The 16,144-nt window shown below is 39.6% G+C and overlaps 1 protein-coding gene across 7 annotated transcripts in view; it reads right to left on the minus strand.

The window, feature by feature from the left end:
• LOC6495312 (A disintegrin and metalloproteinase with thrombospondin motifs 8) overlaps window positions 1-16,144 on the minus strand; it is a 53,084-nt gene that overhangs the window by 30,969 nt on the left and 5,971 nt on the right. For all 7 annotated transcript variants that reach the window (XM_014907755.3, XM_014907752.3, XM_014907751.3 and 4 more), the window contains exons 2-4: window positions 15,530-15,633; window positions 10,478-10,915; window positions 3,440-3,535 (exon numbers count right to left, since the gene is read on the minus strand). In XM_014907755.3, the coding sequence (XP_014763241.1) occupies window positions 3,440-3,535; window positions 10,478-10,915; window positions 15,530-15,598 (603 nt within the window). In that variant the 5' untranslated portion in view covers window positions 15,599-15,633. The remainder of the gene's footprint in view (window positions 1-3,439; window positions 3,536-10,477; window positions 10,916-15,529; window positions 15,634-16,144) is intronic.

A 16,144-nucleotide genomic window follows, 5' to 3' on the forward strand; every position in this document is an offset into this window, starting at 1 on the left:
TCGCAATAACTGGCGGGTGTGACTGATAAAGTTCAACGGAAGTCGATGAAGATAAATGGATGCTCTTAAATATGATTTAACAAACTGAAGATATTCGAACTTTTACCTGCAACAACAATCTTTTTTTTGTTACTTTTGAAAAGTCATTAATAGAGAGATGCATATCACGAGTGCTGCCTAATTGCTGGCTTACATAATTCGTGAAAGGTGCCTGGAAATGCATTTCATGACTTTCGTGGATTGGTTTTCAGGGCCAGACTTTTCGAGGCATCGTGTAATTAGCAGTTGGGAGAGGAGTCATGCATCATTCATGTATTATTCATATGTGCATCAGCCTGTGCATCCCATTCATCAACGACCGCACGCATCGCTTCATCACATCGAGTGACTGACGTAGCCGCCAATTAGCATTTATCAAGCTTGGTTACACGGCCCCCGAAAAATTGGACACTTTTGTTTATTCAAGTGCACAAACAAATGACCGTAAAAATTAAACTCGGCGAAGAAAAACCTAAAGTTATCATTACAATTTATTTTGTTTGTTGGCTGGCTGGAGGTTCCCTTGAGCTCGTTTCGTTTTGATTAATTTCCAGGAGGTCCATCATGAAGCCCCGCATGTAATTGGCTAAAACAATTAGCCATTTATTTTGTGGAACACAAGTCGGAGAAATAAACACACCATTTGTAGTGTAATTGACCATGAAATTAATATTCGCATGTAAATGTTTTACTTCAAATGCGGACCAATGATTCAATGTCAACATTGATTGGGTCAAAAATTGGATACATTACCTCGACTGGCAGTGGGTGGCAGACACACACACTCAATGGACACTCAAGCAAAGCTTCAAGTTCGGGTCAGTTAAGGGCATTTGATGAGGCCTTCAACTTCTGACATGTACATATTAAATCCGATTGGATTTCTGTGTTCAGTTTCCCACACAGCCATCAAAATGATGATTAACATTGGCTTTGGGATGCATCATCATTAATAAATATAGCTGCAGATTGTATGGGAATTGTTTCAATGGAATTTCAAAAGAATCAGATTCAGTTTTCTAGTTTTTTTCCGTTTATCTCTTGAAAACCCTGCCCAATGTCTTTGAATGCGATTCCAAAGAAAACTTGAATACCTGATCGAATAGTGCGTGTAACTTGGCTCTTGGGCAAGCTGTAATTAAATTAAATCACCGCCAAACACAACATGAGTTTGAAATTTCCTCTGAAAAGGTTTTGCAACTAAATGCAAGTTCGTGTCTTAAGTCTTTCGATTAGTGGGCTGGACAAAATTGAGTTGAAAAAAAATGGCTTTTATTTGAAGAAACTTTGATTCTGTAATGCTGTAACAAAATATTTAAAATATTTCTTTCGCATTTTGTTAGAGGCCACAATTATGGTCGAAAACGGTTTTGGGGGGCCTAATTAAATGGCCATATTGGCGTTGAAGACAGAGGTTGTTAGTGAGGCGGGGACCTGCAAGTTAATTTGTCGGCATTGTTTGAATAGTGAACCGAACAGCAAAACGAACTAACGATCAAAATTTATGGACAGAAATCTTACGCAACTGTCTTGGCCATCTTCTGGCGACTTCTTGTTAATTACAAGTTTTGGCAGCAGCATCTTGATACCAGCTGGTTTGGATGTTTGAGAGTCGCGTCCGTTTAAGGTCAAGACAAAGCCGGAAGACGGCCTGGCATCGCCATCGCCTCGCATCGACACACAGCTGCGTTTCCATTCAATTGCGAAACTTTTCGCCGGCTTTTGCACTTCGAAATGTCAGCCAGCACAAACATTTTTCATGCTCCCATGTGTTTGGGCCACTCGGCAAGGGGTATGTATGCTATTTTCTACATATTATTTATGAATTTTTCTGTTTGTCAGTCATCAGCTGCAGTCTCGGCGCACTAGGCCATAACAAGTCGGTCAAGTCGGACCGGGCCAGACATTGCTGTTTGACCTTTTATTGGCTCTATGTAATTATTATCAAAAATACATTTTTTTCCTCTTCGACTTTTGTTTAACAAATTAAATTTAAGCAGACGTCGTTACCAAAAAAAAATCCGAAAATCCAAAGGGGCCATAGCGACTTTTGTCTATGATCGTTGCTTATTGACCTTATTGTCTGCCAATATTTGTTGGCCATTTTATTAAAGCGCCACTGCTTATTTGTTTGGCTGTTCGGCTTTGCTTTGCTGATTATTAATTTATTTGAATTGTGACAGTTTGTTGTGCAATTCTCCATGCAGGCAGCTCTCAAAGGTTTCTTTCTTCTGGTTCTCATTCCCATAACTAGAGTTTTCAGATCAGAAATTTCCATTCCACAGACACAATGGCCGGTAATTAAGGCAGAGACTTCAGAGACTTCCTTTATGCCGAAACTTGTTCCCGTATATTGAGTTCCATTTCCGCCCGGGTAATGTTAATTGCCAATTGTCTTAATATTAAACGTCATCAGAATTTATCTGATGCTAGTTTAATAGCAAAATAGATTGGATATTAAACCATAAACCAAAGAATGATTGCAACCTTCGGAATTCGCAGAGAGGAAGTACTATCTAATTGCAAAGGGTGGGGTAGATAAAGTATTCTGTTTAAGACTGTGGTTAGGCTTTAAATTAATCCAAGCAATAAATAGTTTCCTTCTTGGTTGTGGCCTCCAGTTATCTGGAACTTTTCTTGAAAACTTATCGGAGCATTTAAACGTTTCTGTTGTATGAACAGCATGAACATTTATGGTATAAAGCTATATATCTTGGTATTATCGCCACTACGCCATCACAGTTTTCACTCCTGTCAAATTGGTCCAAGGTGGTGAGAGGTAATAAGGGGGATATTAGTTGTAAGACACTACCGAAAATTAAATATGTATAAATAGTGCCACAAAATATTCATTATTTCGGAAAATTACTAAAAATCTAGCACACTTTTTCTGGGGTATCCACCATTCGACCCTGGATTCGTATTGATTTATTCTAAACTGGCAATTTACATTTACAGCTGCCGATTGCCTGAACGTTTTTTGCGGCGATAAATTAAAGCTTAATCAGCAGAAATTGTCTAAATCCGCAAATTATCCGCCATCGTTCTGAATATCCGAGCAACGGGCGTTTAATTGTATTGCCACAAATTGAAATGTGCGACATGGCCGGCATGTTCGACTCCAAAACTGACCGTAACAATGGCCGTCTGTCATAACAAGAACCAGAACAAGAACACACAGTAAAACAACAATAAAACAGAAACTTTTGCAGAAACAGATTCAGATTGAAAATCAGTATCTGAGACAGCTAAAACTACAACTCAAAGAACAAGCATTAATGGTTAGCGCTAATTGAAATTCTTGGGGCACGTTCATTGATTGCTCTACTGCGGTGACCTTGTCATACAAATGGGGCGGTGGTGTGGGTGGGTGGAGCTAATGAATTTAAAAAGCACTTACCATTATCAAATCGCCGGTTTTTTCATGACGCCGCATTAAAATGGCAGCCATATTCTGCTCATCCTGAAAAACTTCGCCCACTTGGTTTTTGTGATGCTGAAACATAAAAAAAAACAAAACAAATGTTAAACATGTTGTTTTCAGTTATTACTTAGTTCTTAAGAGTTATGTTAGTTAAGTTGCAGTTTAATTTTCGTATAAAACTAAGAGTAATATTTTAAGATGGCAATTAAAAACTCATTTACCCATAACAGGTTAAATACTACAAAGCAAATGATATTTATTAAAATTTAAGTCTGATATCTAAGAGTTTAGAATTATTATTAAAAAAAACTATGATACAGCTATATCTTAAATATTTAATATAATTTTTTTACTCGTTTTTCAAGCGCTGAAAACTAATTTGTATAAAATTGCAATTAAAAACCCATTCAACATTTTTGCGGGTCTAAATTCCAAACATTCCGCGAGATGTAAAACAAATACATAGCTAAAGCCGCAGCTGGCCATAACTAAAAATTTAAAGCAATTTTCGTTTTGGTTTTTTTTTGTATTTTTTTGTCGTATAACAAATGTATATTTTTTCCGTTGGCACCGCAGCAGTCGACAGCTGAGCAAGACAAAACGCGTGGTTAGCGGCTAAATTTAATTAAATGCAGCTTTGTTTGGCCGGAAAAAAGGGGGTTGGGGTGGCTGTGGGGGCTGGAGGACTCGGACACTTAGTGAGGAGGCAGTGTGGGGTTGCACCGGCCGACGTAGCGGTAAACTGAGCTTTGATTTATGCTCGCGGTCGGCAAATGTGACGCCTCAGCCTGCACGTCACTCATACGCCGAGTGTGCCGCGGCAGACATTAGACTGACCATGAAAACCACACTGCTGGCCGCTGACCAGGCTTAAAGCGCAAGCTTCTGACATTTGGCCAATTGATCTAGTTTTCGTTATAGTGCTTAATCTTTTTTTCCTCTGCGTCCAATCCTGTGACATAGACATTCGTTTTATTCGAGCTTTTCAATTCAAGGCGATTTCTTTATAAATACCCCGGGGATATTAGTCTCAAATTTGCATAAATTTTTAATTTCAGAGGCTTATCTTTCGTCCCGCTTCGGTCAAACTAATTAATTTAATTGCCCTCTGCGTAACCTGACCATTCAATTCGATTCAATTCAGTTCCAATTGAGTTCTGCAATAAATATCGAAATAAATGTAATCTGACACTTGACATCAGCATCCAGTATTTGGCATTGGACCGCGTCCGTACTTCTGAAAAGACTAGTTTCTGGCCGGCACTCTATCAAATTACAAGCATAAATCATAACTGCCCCCTCCAAAAATCGAGAATAGTATCTACAGTTACTAATCGCCGTACGTCCGATTGAAGCCATAAATGGACGTTTGTATTTCGATCCAAGTAAGTCAAGTGCCGAAATTCAACTGAATTTTAGAGTCAGAGCCATTGGCCTTTTGGTTTGATAGAAGCTGTCAAGAGCTTATCAAGATATCCATCCAGATGTGAAATATATGGCCTTTAAAGGATTTATGTATAAAGATTTTTGATAAGCAGAAGAATAATTGATTATTAAAAGAAAAGCTCGAATATTTGATTTATCTTAAAGTGTAAGAAATATAGATCAATTTCACTTTATCTACAAAGTGTTATGGATATCTATCGCCTTCCCTGACATTTGCCAGAACTAAGCAATTATTTATCAACCCGATCGAATTACTGGGCTGTCCAGAATGACCACGCCCCAAGGCGTTTGCCAGAATGACCGCCAAAAGCGTGTGGACACGCAGAGGCAACAAAAATCGAAATAAAAAATCACAAAAATTTTCATGTGCAGCAGGCATTTATGGCTTAATTTGTTGTTGCTGTCGCTGTATGTAGTTGTAATTGTCGTTGGATTTGCCGTTGTTGCTATGATTTTGTTGTACTTTTTTTTTTTGTTAGCTAGTTGGACACGACGACCTTGTGGAAAAATAAGTTCAAAGCAACAAGTGGCAAGTGGCGACCCCCACGCCACCACACACAGTCGAAAGATACAGCTACCACCGGGCCTCACGTATTTCGGCTGCCATGAATCCGAATCTGAATCTAAGTCCAAATCCAAATCCGAATTGGATTCCGAATCCAAATCCACGTCTGAGTTGTCAACGCTTAGCACCAAGCGTGGCCAAGTGTTTCGGCCATATAGTATGTATTTATGAACTGTCAGTTGGCCACTTACTGCACTCATTGCTCAGACTTGCTCTTGACTCCACTTTGCATGGACCAATTTCCTTTGTGTGTGTTGACAATTGCTGTTCTCATTTTTTCGACTTATTTTTGTTCTTCTGGCCAAGAGTTGCAATTTTAATTAGTTGACTTGCAAATTGTAAATTGTTAGCTGTCGCGCATTTTATTTCTACTTTTTCAATACGTATCTGCATCCATATAGGTATTTTTTTTATTTTTATTTATGGCGCCGTAAATTTTTTAATTACAAATGGCTACAAGACATAATGTAGATCTTTTTTTGTGATTAGGCTTTGGTTGGCATTTTTTTAGTAGTAGGTAAGCGGTACCAGTTTGGTTTGATGGCTGCCCTAAAGGGTTCACAGATATTTTTTCCATCAGAAGAAAATGTTGTTTAAACTTGGCTTAAAGCGGTCTCAGATGAAAGATTGCTTTATTTCTTCGGTTAGAGAAAGGTGAGAGAAAGAAGAGCCTTTCTCAAAAATAGGAGTGTGGGCGTCTCAATGATAAAGAATTGACAAACTGGTCTGGTGACCAATTAATACTCTTACATTATACGAATAAATATGTCCTCTTGTAAAAATTCCACTTCCTTTTTCGGATACTTCATTGCTCGGCCACCTAAATACGTGAAAATGAAAGTAAAAGCCAAAAAAGAGTTAACAACTTCCTGGCTGATACCTTTTTCTCGCCACTTTTCTTTGGCCGTCTTTCTTTTGGCAATTTTGTTATGCAAATTAAGCCGAAAAGTTGAAAGAAGAAAGACACAAATGACCCGGAGCAGCGAACTTGGCAAAGTGAAAATTAGCCTCTGAACTCTTTCTGTTGTTTAGTGTCGAAGCGAGAAGAAGGTTAAAGCATTAGTCTCAGGCCCTTAACCTGCCCCGAAAATGATAATTTGCCATTGTTCGAAACGAAACGAAAGTCCGTGGTAGTTCAGATTTTTCCATTTGTCTGTTTGCCAGGCCCACACTCTATTTTTCTTCTTTTTTTATATATTATTGTTTATATAGTTTCTTCTGGTGAGTACGCACCATAAATCCACGAGCCATTTAGCCAAAGTTAACCGACAATTAACGCATTAGACGACGTGTGGGCGTCTTCTCACTGTGGGTTCGTTCCATTTGTTAGTTTGTTTATTCGCCGATTTGTTTGGCGTCGTTACGCATACGCCGCATTGGCCACCGTGGCCGCTTTTGGGCTGCCAGCATAATAATAAGTTTGAATTTATCCATGCGTGTGTGTCGGTTGATTTGCTTTGGCAGTTAGCTTGTTTATTACGCACCATTATGCATTGTATGTGAGAAGCAAACTGGATTTCTTGTTTGCAGTTCGGCGTTTGATTTCCATACAATGCCAAGGCTGTAGCTGGCCATTATTTGTCTATTATTCGGGCAATTATGTGACCCATTGAGTGGCTGGTTAGCGGAACTGAGACCCAGCTGGAATATCTCTATCCATTGCAGTAATCCTTTACCTTTTTTTGCTGCGATTTTGTTTGATCCGCCGATAAGGCCACCGTTAGTTCCTCATTTTTTGAACCCTAATGGTGGCAGCAAAAAGGGAATGAACAAGCTCGGCTTGTTAAACATGCCACAACAATAACTGCAACATGAGCATAACAAAAAAAGCAACAACTTGAGAAACTGTCAGGCCATGGCAGCAACTTGGCTATATTATGCAACCGATTTGTGGCCGCAAAACAAAAAATGTGAGGCCGAGGGAGAGAAATGCAGCCTGAACTGCTTTCTAAGCCACAAACTTTTCCTGCAACCCCCTCAGTGTAGACATTTTTTTATGCGGAATTGCAACTTGCATCGCCCGCGCTTTTTTTCCAGAAAATACAAAAAGATAACTTTTCAAAGAAAGAGAGAGAAAAGGACACACTGAGCTAATTTCAAATTCATTCAGCTGCCAAATCGACCAACTCATTAATCATGCTTCTCCACCAGCGCTACCAGCCGACAACACCAAGTTGGCATCGTTTTGCAATGACAAGATACAATTTTGCGTCTTGTGAAATGAGTGCAGCGTGGAGTTGTGTGGCATGCACCAAATGCTTTTTCATTACGGCAATCCAACAGCTAGTTTTTCTTTTTTTAATTATGCACTTCGCGTTGGCACCCATCAAAAATGCATTTTGAAAACTTAATTAGCACTAAGCTTTCAGTTTCAATCGATTGAAGCGGCAGAGGGAGAGAGAGGGAGGAAGAGAGCGGGTGGAATCACTTATGCTCGCGTTCGTTGCTTAAGTCTTTCGTTTTGTGGTGTTCCAGGCCGGCAGGTTGCCAAGCCTTAACCGAAGGGGATTGTTCTTCTCGAGACAGTCATGATCCACGAACAATTGGTCACAGTCTACTGTCTGGAGATTTTTATCAAACAGCAATACCTTGGCTAAACGAATTAGTAATGGAAAAGTAATTTCCTTAATATTCAATGTTTACCTTAAGCTAAGAAAAACTAACAAACTTATACTCTTTTATTTACTTTATATAGACATGGAAAACATGATTTATTAAATTTTTGTTTGGCCAACCTTTCGGCGCCGACAACTTCTGGTACATAATCCCATTTACTTGATTTAGCGCGCCCCTTTTTGGCAGTTTCCAGTTTTGAACTTCCAGCCAGGCAAGAGACCTGTGCAATTTTTGTTTTATTTCGCTTTATTTCTGGTATTTTTGCGGCTGCACTGACCTTTGAATGGGGCCTATCGCATTTTATCGATTGAATGCGGCAGTGGGAGTGCCAAACAACGCCTTGTGTTTGCCTTTTAATTTCTTGGTATGCCACAAGGAGTCCACAAGGTGGAAAAAAGACTGAAAGTGTTGGGTGTGCGGTGTGCTCGTGCAGCAAGGTTTCCACCTTCATTGTTCCGTAGAGAGAAAATTTCACCGCACGAATTAAATTCGCGAACAAATAATTGCAGTTCATAAAATTGCAATTATTTATTTTTCATTTTTTAATTTTATTTTAAATTCCAATCACACGGCTTCACACAAAAGACACAATGATTTCCCGCCGTTTTTTGTTTTGTTATAAAAACCAGGTCAATTCTTCAGACCAGATATCAATGGAAAATTATTTTTCGGTACTTTTGCGGTTGCCGAAACAATAAAGCACCAAAAAAACGATACAGAATGTCAGAAATTAGAATAAATGTTTTTCTTGGCATTTTTTTTGTTCCTTTGACTGCCGTTGGAAGGTCTCTGACAAAGTGCCGCCATTACCAAAAAAAAATGAAGAAAAAAATCCGACATAGAAAACATTGAAATTGTTGTAGTTATGTGGTCTATATCTTGAGGCCATTTGTTTGTGGCATGAATCCAAAAAACACCGAAAACACAAAATAATTGCCAAGTCACAGAAATTCAAAGGGGAAAATGCCTTGCGTGGGTTACTTAATCTTGAACAGAAAATACTGGAAAAATATGTACAGCTACGACAGCAGCTTATTTCATTTTAATTAAAAGTTAAGTCAAATCCCCAAAGAAATGAAAGAAAAACCATAAAAATCTTTCCGCATTTCATACTGTCGGGGCTTAAAACTTAAATTATCACACATAAATCACAGAAATAAAAAAAAAACACTCCACTGTTGGCAAAGTCCGAAGACATAAGAGTTCGAGTCAGCGGGTTCATTTCTTTTTCGGCTGCCGTCTGACATGACATTTCACTTTCATTTCCGAAGTGCTGTGCCTTGCATTCAAAATTATGTTGTTGTGTGTTTGAAAAGCCTCCCCCGAGCAGAGCCTCCCTTTCCCATGGATCCCATGGATAGACTCCAAAGCACCGGAGTAATAATCGCCGAAAATAAAACTTGTAATTTAAAGTGCGATCAATTGATTGTAGTTCATAGGAAATAACACACCCACGGCAGCAGCGCAAAAACCACATGAATAATGGCAAAATGGGAAAATTAAATTATATATACAAACAAGACATGAACGCCAAAAGAAAGTGAACTTTATTTTGAATTAAAAAAGAGTCACGTACCAGCTTCAATGTTTTATAGACTCTTTTGGAAGTTGTGGGTGGATTTATTGATTTAAAGGTTCAATTTGAATTCTGTGTATTTATTTTTAAGCTCTTTTCCTTACGTCCTTGACTTTCAGCTGTGCTTTGTTATTTTCTCTCACAATTAAAAGCTCCAATAACAAACGAATGTAATTACACGTGAGTCTGGATTTCGTATACAAATACCAAGTCTAATCTCTTTATCATACGGCCAATTAATTTTGATTAGTTACAAATACAAGCTGAGCACACCATGCTTACATATTACAAGCCAAAACAGAAACAAAAACAAAGTGTGTTAAAGCCTAAAACGAATTGCGGCTAAAAGCTGAAACAAAATATCAGCCTACCTAAGCGGAAGTATGGCGAATCAACAAATCAGAAAACGTACAAAAGCCAACAAACGCAACAAAAACAGCGGCGGTAATTTTTATTATTGTTTTATCAAGTTACATCATCAATGAAAGTGCAGTAAAAGAAATACGTATAAGGGAAATGTCTGCAACAAATCAACAATTTAGGGCAGGAAAATAAATGATAGAAATTGGAAAAGGCAATCTATGAAATAATTTCCAAAGATGGGCCTAAACACATTTTTGGTTTTAAATTAAGAAATATGTTGGATAAGATATGTTGACCCAAAAAAGGTAAAATGGGGCTAATAGTTTTTAAATTTATGTTCAAGGGAAAAAGCTTAATTGCGACTATAAAATGCCATTTTTTTTTCTAAAGTTCTCATTTATAAAGTTTTTTCTAAATTAAAATATGAATATAAGCTTTCGAGACTCACCTCTTCTTGGGCAATCTCCTGGAGGTCAAGGCCGTGGGTGGCATTTGGCTCGCTGCCCACGCTCCACATGCGCAGCTCATGGGGCGCACCCTTGAAGAGTCCTTTTGTGGCGCGGAGGCTTAGATTAAGGTTCTGGCCAAAGGCACTGAAGGAGACATTGTGCGACTTGATGTCACTGACAGATGGCCCGTAGAGGTGATTGCCACCCGAGCCCATGGCCTGGTGCTTCAGTTCGCTGTAGTAGGCATTCTTGCTGAGATCCTTTTTCACGTGATGCGGCGGCAGGGTTTTCACCGGACTGTCACCGATGCTACGCCTCCGGCGGTGCTGGTGGTTGTCGTGGTGCAGCAGCTGGACCAGCTCATAGTGGGGCACCGCGTCGTGGGTGTCCACGTGGAAGACTGACTGCAGCTGCTCCGGCGACATCTGTTTGTGCAACTGTAACGAGTGAGGGGAAAAACAAATTCAGGTTAGCAATCATTGGAGTGTGTATTGAACATGCCCTGGGCAATGGCAACAAATTGTAGCAATTGGTAGATGGATAATTGAAAAATTATCAATAATTCAATGCAATAATCAAGTGTTTGCGGGTCGCTCTCTCGCCAGCTATCTCTCTATTGAAAAGTGGGGCCGTGTTTGCATTGGACCCCGTCAAGAGCTATCTGGAGATTAACGACTAAGCCAAAGACATAGCCGGCTGGGTTTGGTTCGGCCATTGAGTCTTGAGTATCTTCGCTAACTGGGTCAGGGTCAAGACGGTGTTTGATAGATTTATTGTGTGTGTAGACATGCATGTATTTAAGTATTTCCGAATCGAATGAAACGAATCGACCAAGAAGCACAAACAAAAATCAAATATCGAAAAACAATCTTATCCGACTTGCGTGTAAACTTTTTTTTTGTATCCTATACAATAAATTGTGTTCCCCATAATTGCGAATTTCAATTAAAATTAAATTAAATATATAATGTTATTATTGGACTTTTAATCTGTCTCCTATTGTCGGTGCTTATAAATAGTTGTATTCTATTAATTGGGAATTTCAAAATTAGTTTTTTATTGTGAGTGGGTCACTCTGAATTCATTCATTAAATAAGGCTGCTTTGGATTTGAAAAGTTTTCCAAAATATTTTGTCATTCCAGATGACGTTCTACATCAATCAATCTTGAAGTATTTTTGTTTTTCTATTGCATTTCCGTTTTATTTATCCGTTTGCCAAATCTGCATCTCACTTGCAACTCCAATCAGTTAAAAACCAAGATCTGTTACAGGGTCAAAACAAGAGTAGAATTTCCTTAAACAACGGCCAAGACGCAAGCGCAAAAACAAAAGACTCAGGCAACGAACTTGCTGGCGGTGTTAGCAGCCAACGTTGGCAACCGCTCGACTGGCAATTTAGGCAAATTTCTTGCATTCATTTTGCCCAAAAAGGCCTAAAATGAGTCAGAAATGGTATTGCAGCAAATGACGACAAGACTGGACAAAAAAAGAAGCAATTTACAAAAAAATAAGGAAAGAGATAACCAAGTAACCGGCAAGGTAAACAAGATTGTGCTTTCGGCCAGCTTAAGACTTAAGATTCACGTTTAACTGTAAAAGCCAAGTCCGTAGGTGCTAATAATGGCACTGCTGGGCATAGCTGTAAGCCAGGCTTAATCATTATTTTATAACCGAAGTGCAAGCGGAAAGTCGGGGCAGGTGAACAAACGCAAGAAGAAAACCAGACAACGCACACACTGACTCGAACGGGCACAATGCCAAAGAGTTTTTACTTTCATTTGAAACGTGTTTTGACCACAGACAACACTCGCTCACATGGCCAGGAGCCAGCCAGCTGTTTCTGTTGCCGTTGTCAGTTGCCAGTTGCTGTTTCTGTTTCTTCTGTTGCTGGTGCTTTTGCCGTCGTTGGGGTCGCACATTGAGCAAGTTTTGCCATCGTCGCCCCATTGAAAGTGAAACTGACGCTTGAGAAAGGAAAACAGACACAAAAAGCTACTCTTTCGATGAGGCGATGAGTTTGCCACTCGAGTGCAATTGTGGCGTCGACTCGACTCGACTCGACCCGACTTGAGAGTGTGCATCGCTGGTCTCTAGGGCTCTTGGACATTTTCCAGCATTTGGAAAGTTTCTGCACCTGCACAAAATTATAAATATTCTTGTTATTCTCCATGCAAATCCTACCTAGTGGGTTACCTAGGCCACACCCAAACACCAATCAACACTTAGCTCTCCGGCCCTTGTGGCCAATTAAAGGCAATTAAAATCCAATGAGTGAGTGAGAAGGGAGGGAAAAAAAGATCGATAAGCAATTACAAATTATGCAAAAAGGCGGCATCCAAGTGAACAAGATCAGCAGAGGCGATTAGGCTTCCAGGGCTGGAGAGGTTTTATAAAATCAAGTAATCCCCAATAGACTTCTAGACAATTCTTATATGTAGTTTCCCACTATCTAACAGATATCTGGAGTACTTAACAACCAAAAATTGTCAACCAGTTCGTACTACAAGTACGTGTCGTAGGCCTGCATTTCAAGCCATTTGTCCAAAGCTCAAGTTTGATTTTATTTTCGGTTTTCGCCGAGTGCAATGACGGATATTGTGAAATTTGCGCTTTTTGTAATTTGTATGGCTAGATGGCTGTTTCTGTTTGGCTATTTGGCTGACTGGCTGCTGGCTGCTGGTGCTCGGGCAATTACTGAAATTGTGCGAGATTACTCATACGCCCGGTGTATAAAGCTATAACCGGCATGGCGATGGCAGTAGCGATGTCGATGGCGATGCCAACCAAGTGCAATCAGAGTCAAGTCAAAGTAAAAGGTGTAGCCGCCATATTAACGCAAAAAGTGTGCTTCAAATTGGCTCTGGTTGAGGCCAATACACTGTTTATGGCACAGAGTCAGCCAATACTAAAAAAATATATATTATGTACTGGTGGTTGGGCAATTGTTTTCCACTCTTCTCAGCCGGTCAAAGTCAACAGCGAACGGCAGACGTTCGGAAGAGTGTCACTCGACCTTTCGCGCCGCCATACAAAGAAATTATTCACTCGAAAAGCCATGAACGCGGCAGATAGTCGCTTGAGGACCGACGATTTTGGGTCTAAAAGCATTACGGATTGTTAACTACTCGTCGGATAGTCAATTGCGAACGCTGGCGCACTTTTCCCTCCCATTTCCTTGGGTGTGTTGACCTTGTCGCCTCGGCTGACAAGCGGCGGAAATTAGCAACCGCTTCTGTCGGCGTTAAATTTACAGGTTTTTTTTTTCTCTTTAACATTTTTAAATTTTTGTGTTTATGCCTGCGATTAGCAAAGTGTGAAAAGTTCAGGGTGTTACGACATGGGCTGTGTCTAATGCGAATGGCAATTTGGTTGATTTGTTTCTTTGGTTAGAAGCTGATTTGTGCGAAATATCAAACACGAGCTATAACATTGAAGATTCAAGATCCAAAAAACATCTCTTTGTTTCCGAGTTTTTAGTAGCAATTGCACAATATATTTATTATTCAACAATTACTCATGCCACTGACATTCCCTCTGATTTTTTCAAAACCCAACAGCACTCACGCATTTCCCCCACTCACACACAGCGGGGAGAACGTGACCTGAGAACCCGAGCTCAAAAAATGATTAAAAAAAAAAAAATAAAATCAAAAATAAAAAACCATGACAAAGACAACAATCGTGCCACAACTGTTCTTGATTTCACAATTAAAGGCTTAATTTATTTGGCCGGCTATTGATAGGCCAGCAAACATTTGGCCAGGCCAAGAGGAACGGGATATCTCATATTTTTTTCTCCATTTCTGACAGCACATAAAACATGAAACAAAATATAGAAAAAAAATCGACCATCGAGCTGCTGTTTCCACTGAAGCTGACTCATGCATTTGCATCGATATTCTTGGTGTACTTTTGCATGTCTGGTTTTTGTTTAAGTTAGTTTTTTTACATCATTTTTTTGTTTCATGCTCGGCTGGGATTTGAAGGGCCTCGTCAAAGTTGTTACTATATCTTATGCTTTTGCTGTTTCTGTTGTTATTGTTGGTGTAGCGTGTCAACTTTAATTGCAGTGGAAAACGGAGACGAAGTCGTTTATGGGGCATCATGATGCAAGCGCCATTTAAGCGAGCAAGGCAAGGCTATGTCTCCAGGTCGATGTCTCCAGCACGAACTTGCTCCAAAAACTGGCCAACAAAATAAAAGGAGTATGGTCTATTATTTTTTAATGCCCCAGAAAACTATAAAAATATTATTTATCTTTCGAGTAGACTTGAAAATTGAAAATATTTCGTTCTGTGCAGGAAGTCAAGAAAAAATCATCATAAAAGTCAAGATAAAAATCGACATAAAAACCGCCTTGGACTAGCTTTAATTATGAAGTTTTCTTTTGATTCAAAGCCAAGTCATAACCTCCATCCGCAACGGAAAACGACGGCAATGAAAGAGAAAGACTCAAAACGAATGAAAGAGAGGGCAGGCAGACAAAAGATAGAGACGGATTGAAAATTTACTTGAAATAATTACAAGAACTTTTTACGTTTGACCTTGGCCATAATTTTGCTGGCGCGAGCTTTTTCTTCAAAACAAACAAAAGCTAACGTAAGCTGGTCTGTCTTTTCAATGAGTTTCTTTGATACTGACAAGCAAACACTCACACAGATACAATAAATAGCACACAGATACTCTAGACACTCTGGGTTATAACAATGCCATTTTATTTCTAACATCGACTCTCTTCGAGCTTATGCTCTGTTTTGTAATTTAATTAATATACAAAAAATGTTTTTGTTATTTCTTGAAATGCTAATTACGCACAATGCGAATGACAATGAAACCGCTGACTGGCGGCCGTTTGTTGTTGGGTTTTTTCTCTTCTGTGTTTTTGTTTCATTGTTGCCTTAACGGTTAACTGTTGACTGTAAGTGCCCCCCAAAGGTTATGTATATTTATCGCATTGAATTGATTGATGAGTTCTCGGAGTCCAATCGGACGTGATTCGAGCCATTTGGCATTGACTGGCCTGGTCTGGCCTGGTCAGTCTGATACTTACATCTGGCAGGGCTTGGCATACTGTGGTGGCCAAGAGTAGCGCTGTGATTAGGCCCAAAGTTGAGGACATTTTAGTGTGCCAAGTGATCCTTAGAAATGATTAAACTGCAAGAAAGGAGAAAAGAAATAAAGTTATTAAACAAAGTATTGTAAAGAAACTTAGAGCCTAAAACACCTAGCCTGCCTTCGTCATGCTCAAATGGTCTGTAATGTTGGCAACGCAAGCTATGTAGCATCATCGACTGTTAACAGTCAGTTGTTGCAACTTTATCGCTTGTTGTTGCCTCAATTAATATTTACTTTTATTTTTGTAGAAAGAAAAACCTAGTTTTCTGGCCCGCTGGCCGAGTAATTAATTATTGCATAAGGCCAAGAAGCAGCCTCGAGTCTAAGCAACAATCTTGTCCGGCCCTGTTGTTGCCTGTGTTGCAGTTGCAGTTTCAGTTGCTGTTGCTGTTGCTGTTGCACATCCGCCCCGACATCGAATGCGGCTAATTGTCAATAATGATGCAGCGATGCGTGGCAAGAGGCAAACAGCATCCATCCCATCCACCAACTAAGCCAGCAACATGGCCAAACCTTTTGACAAACCAACCAAGAAAACAAACAGAACTGA

Source organism: Drosophila ananassae, chromosome 3L (assembly GCF_017639315.1).
Source record: "Drosophila ananassae strain 14024-0371.13 chromosome 3L, ASM1763931v2, whole genome shotgun sequence".
NCBI classification, from domain to species: Eukaryota; Metazoa; Arthropoda; class Insecta; order Diptera; family Drosophilidae; genus Drosophila; species Drosophila ananassae.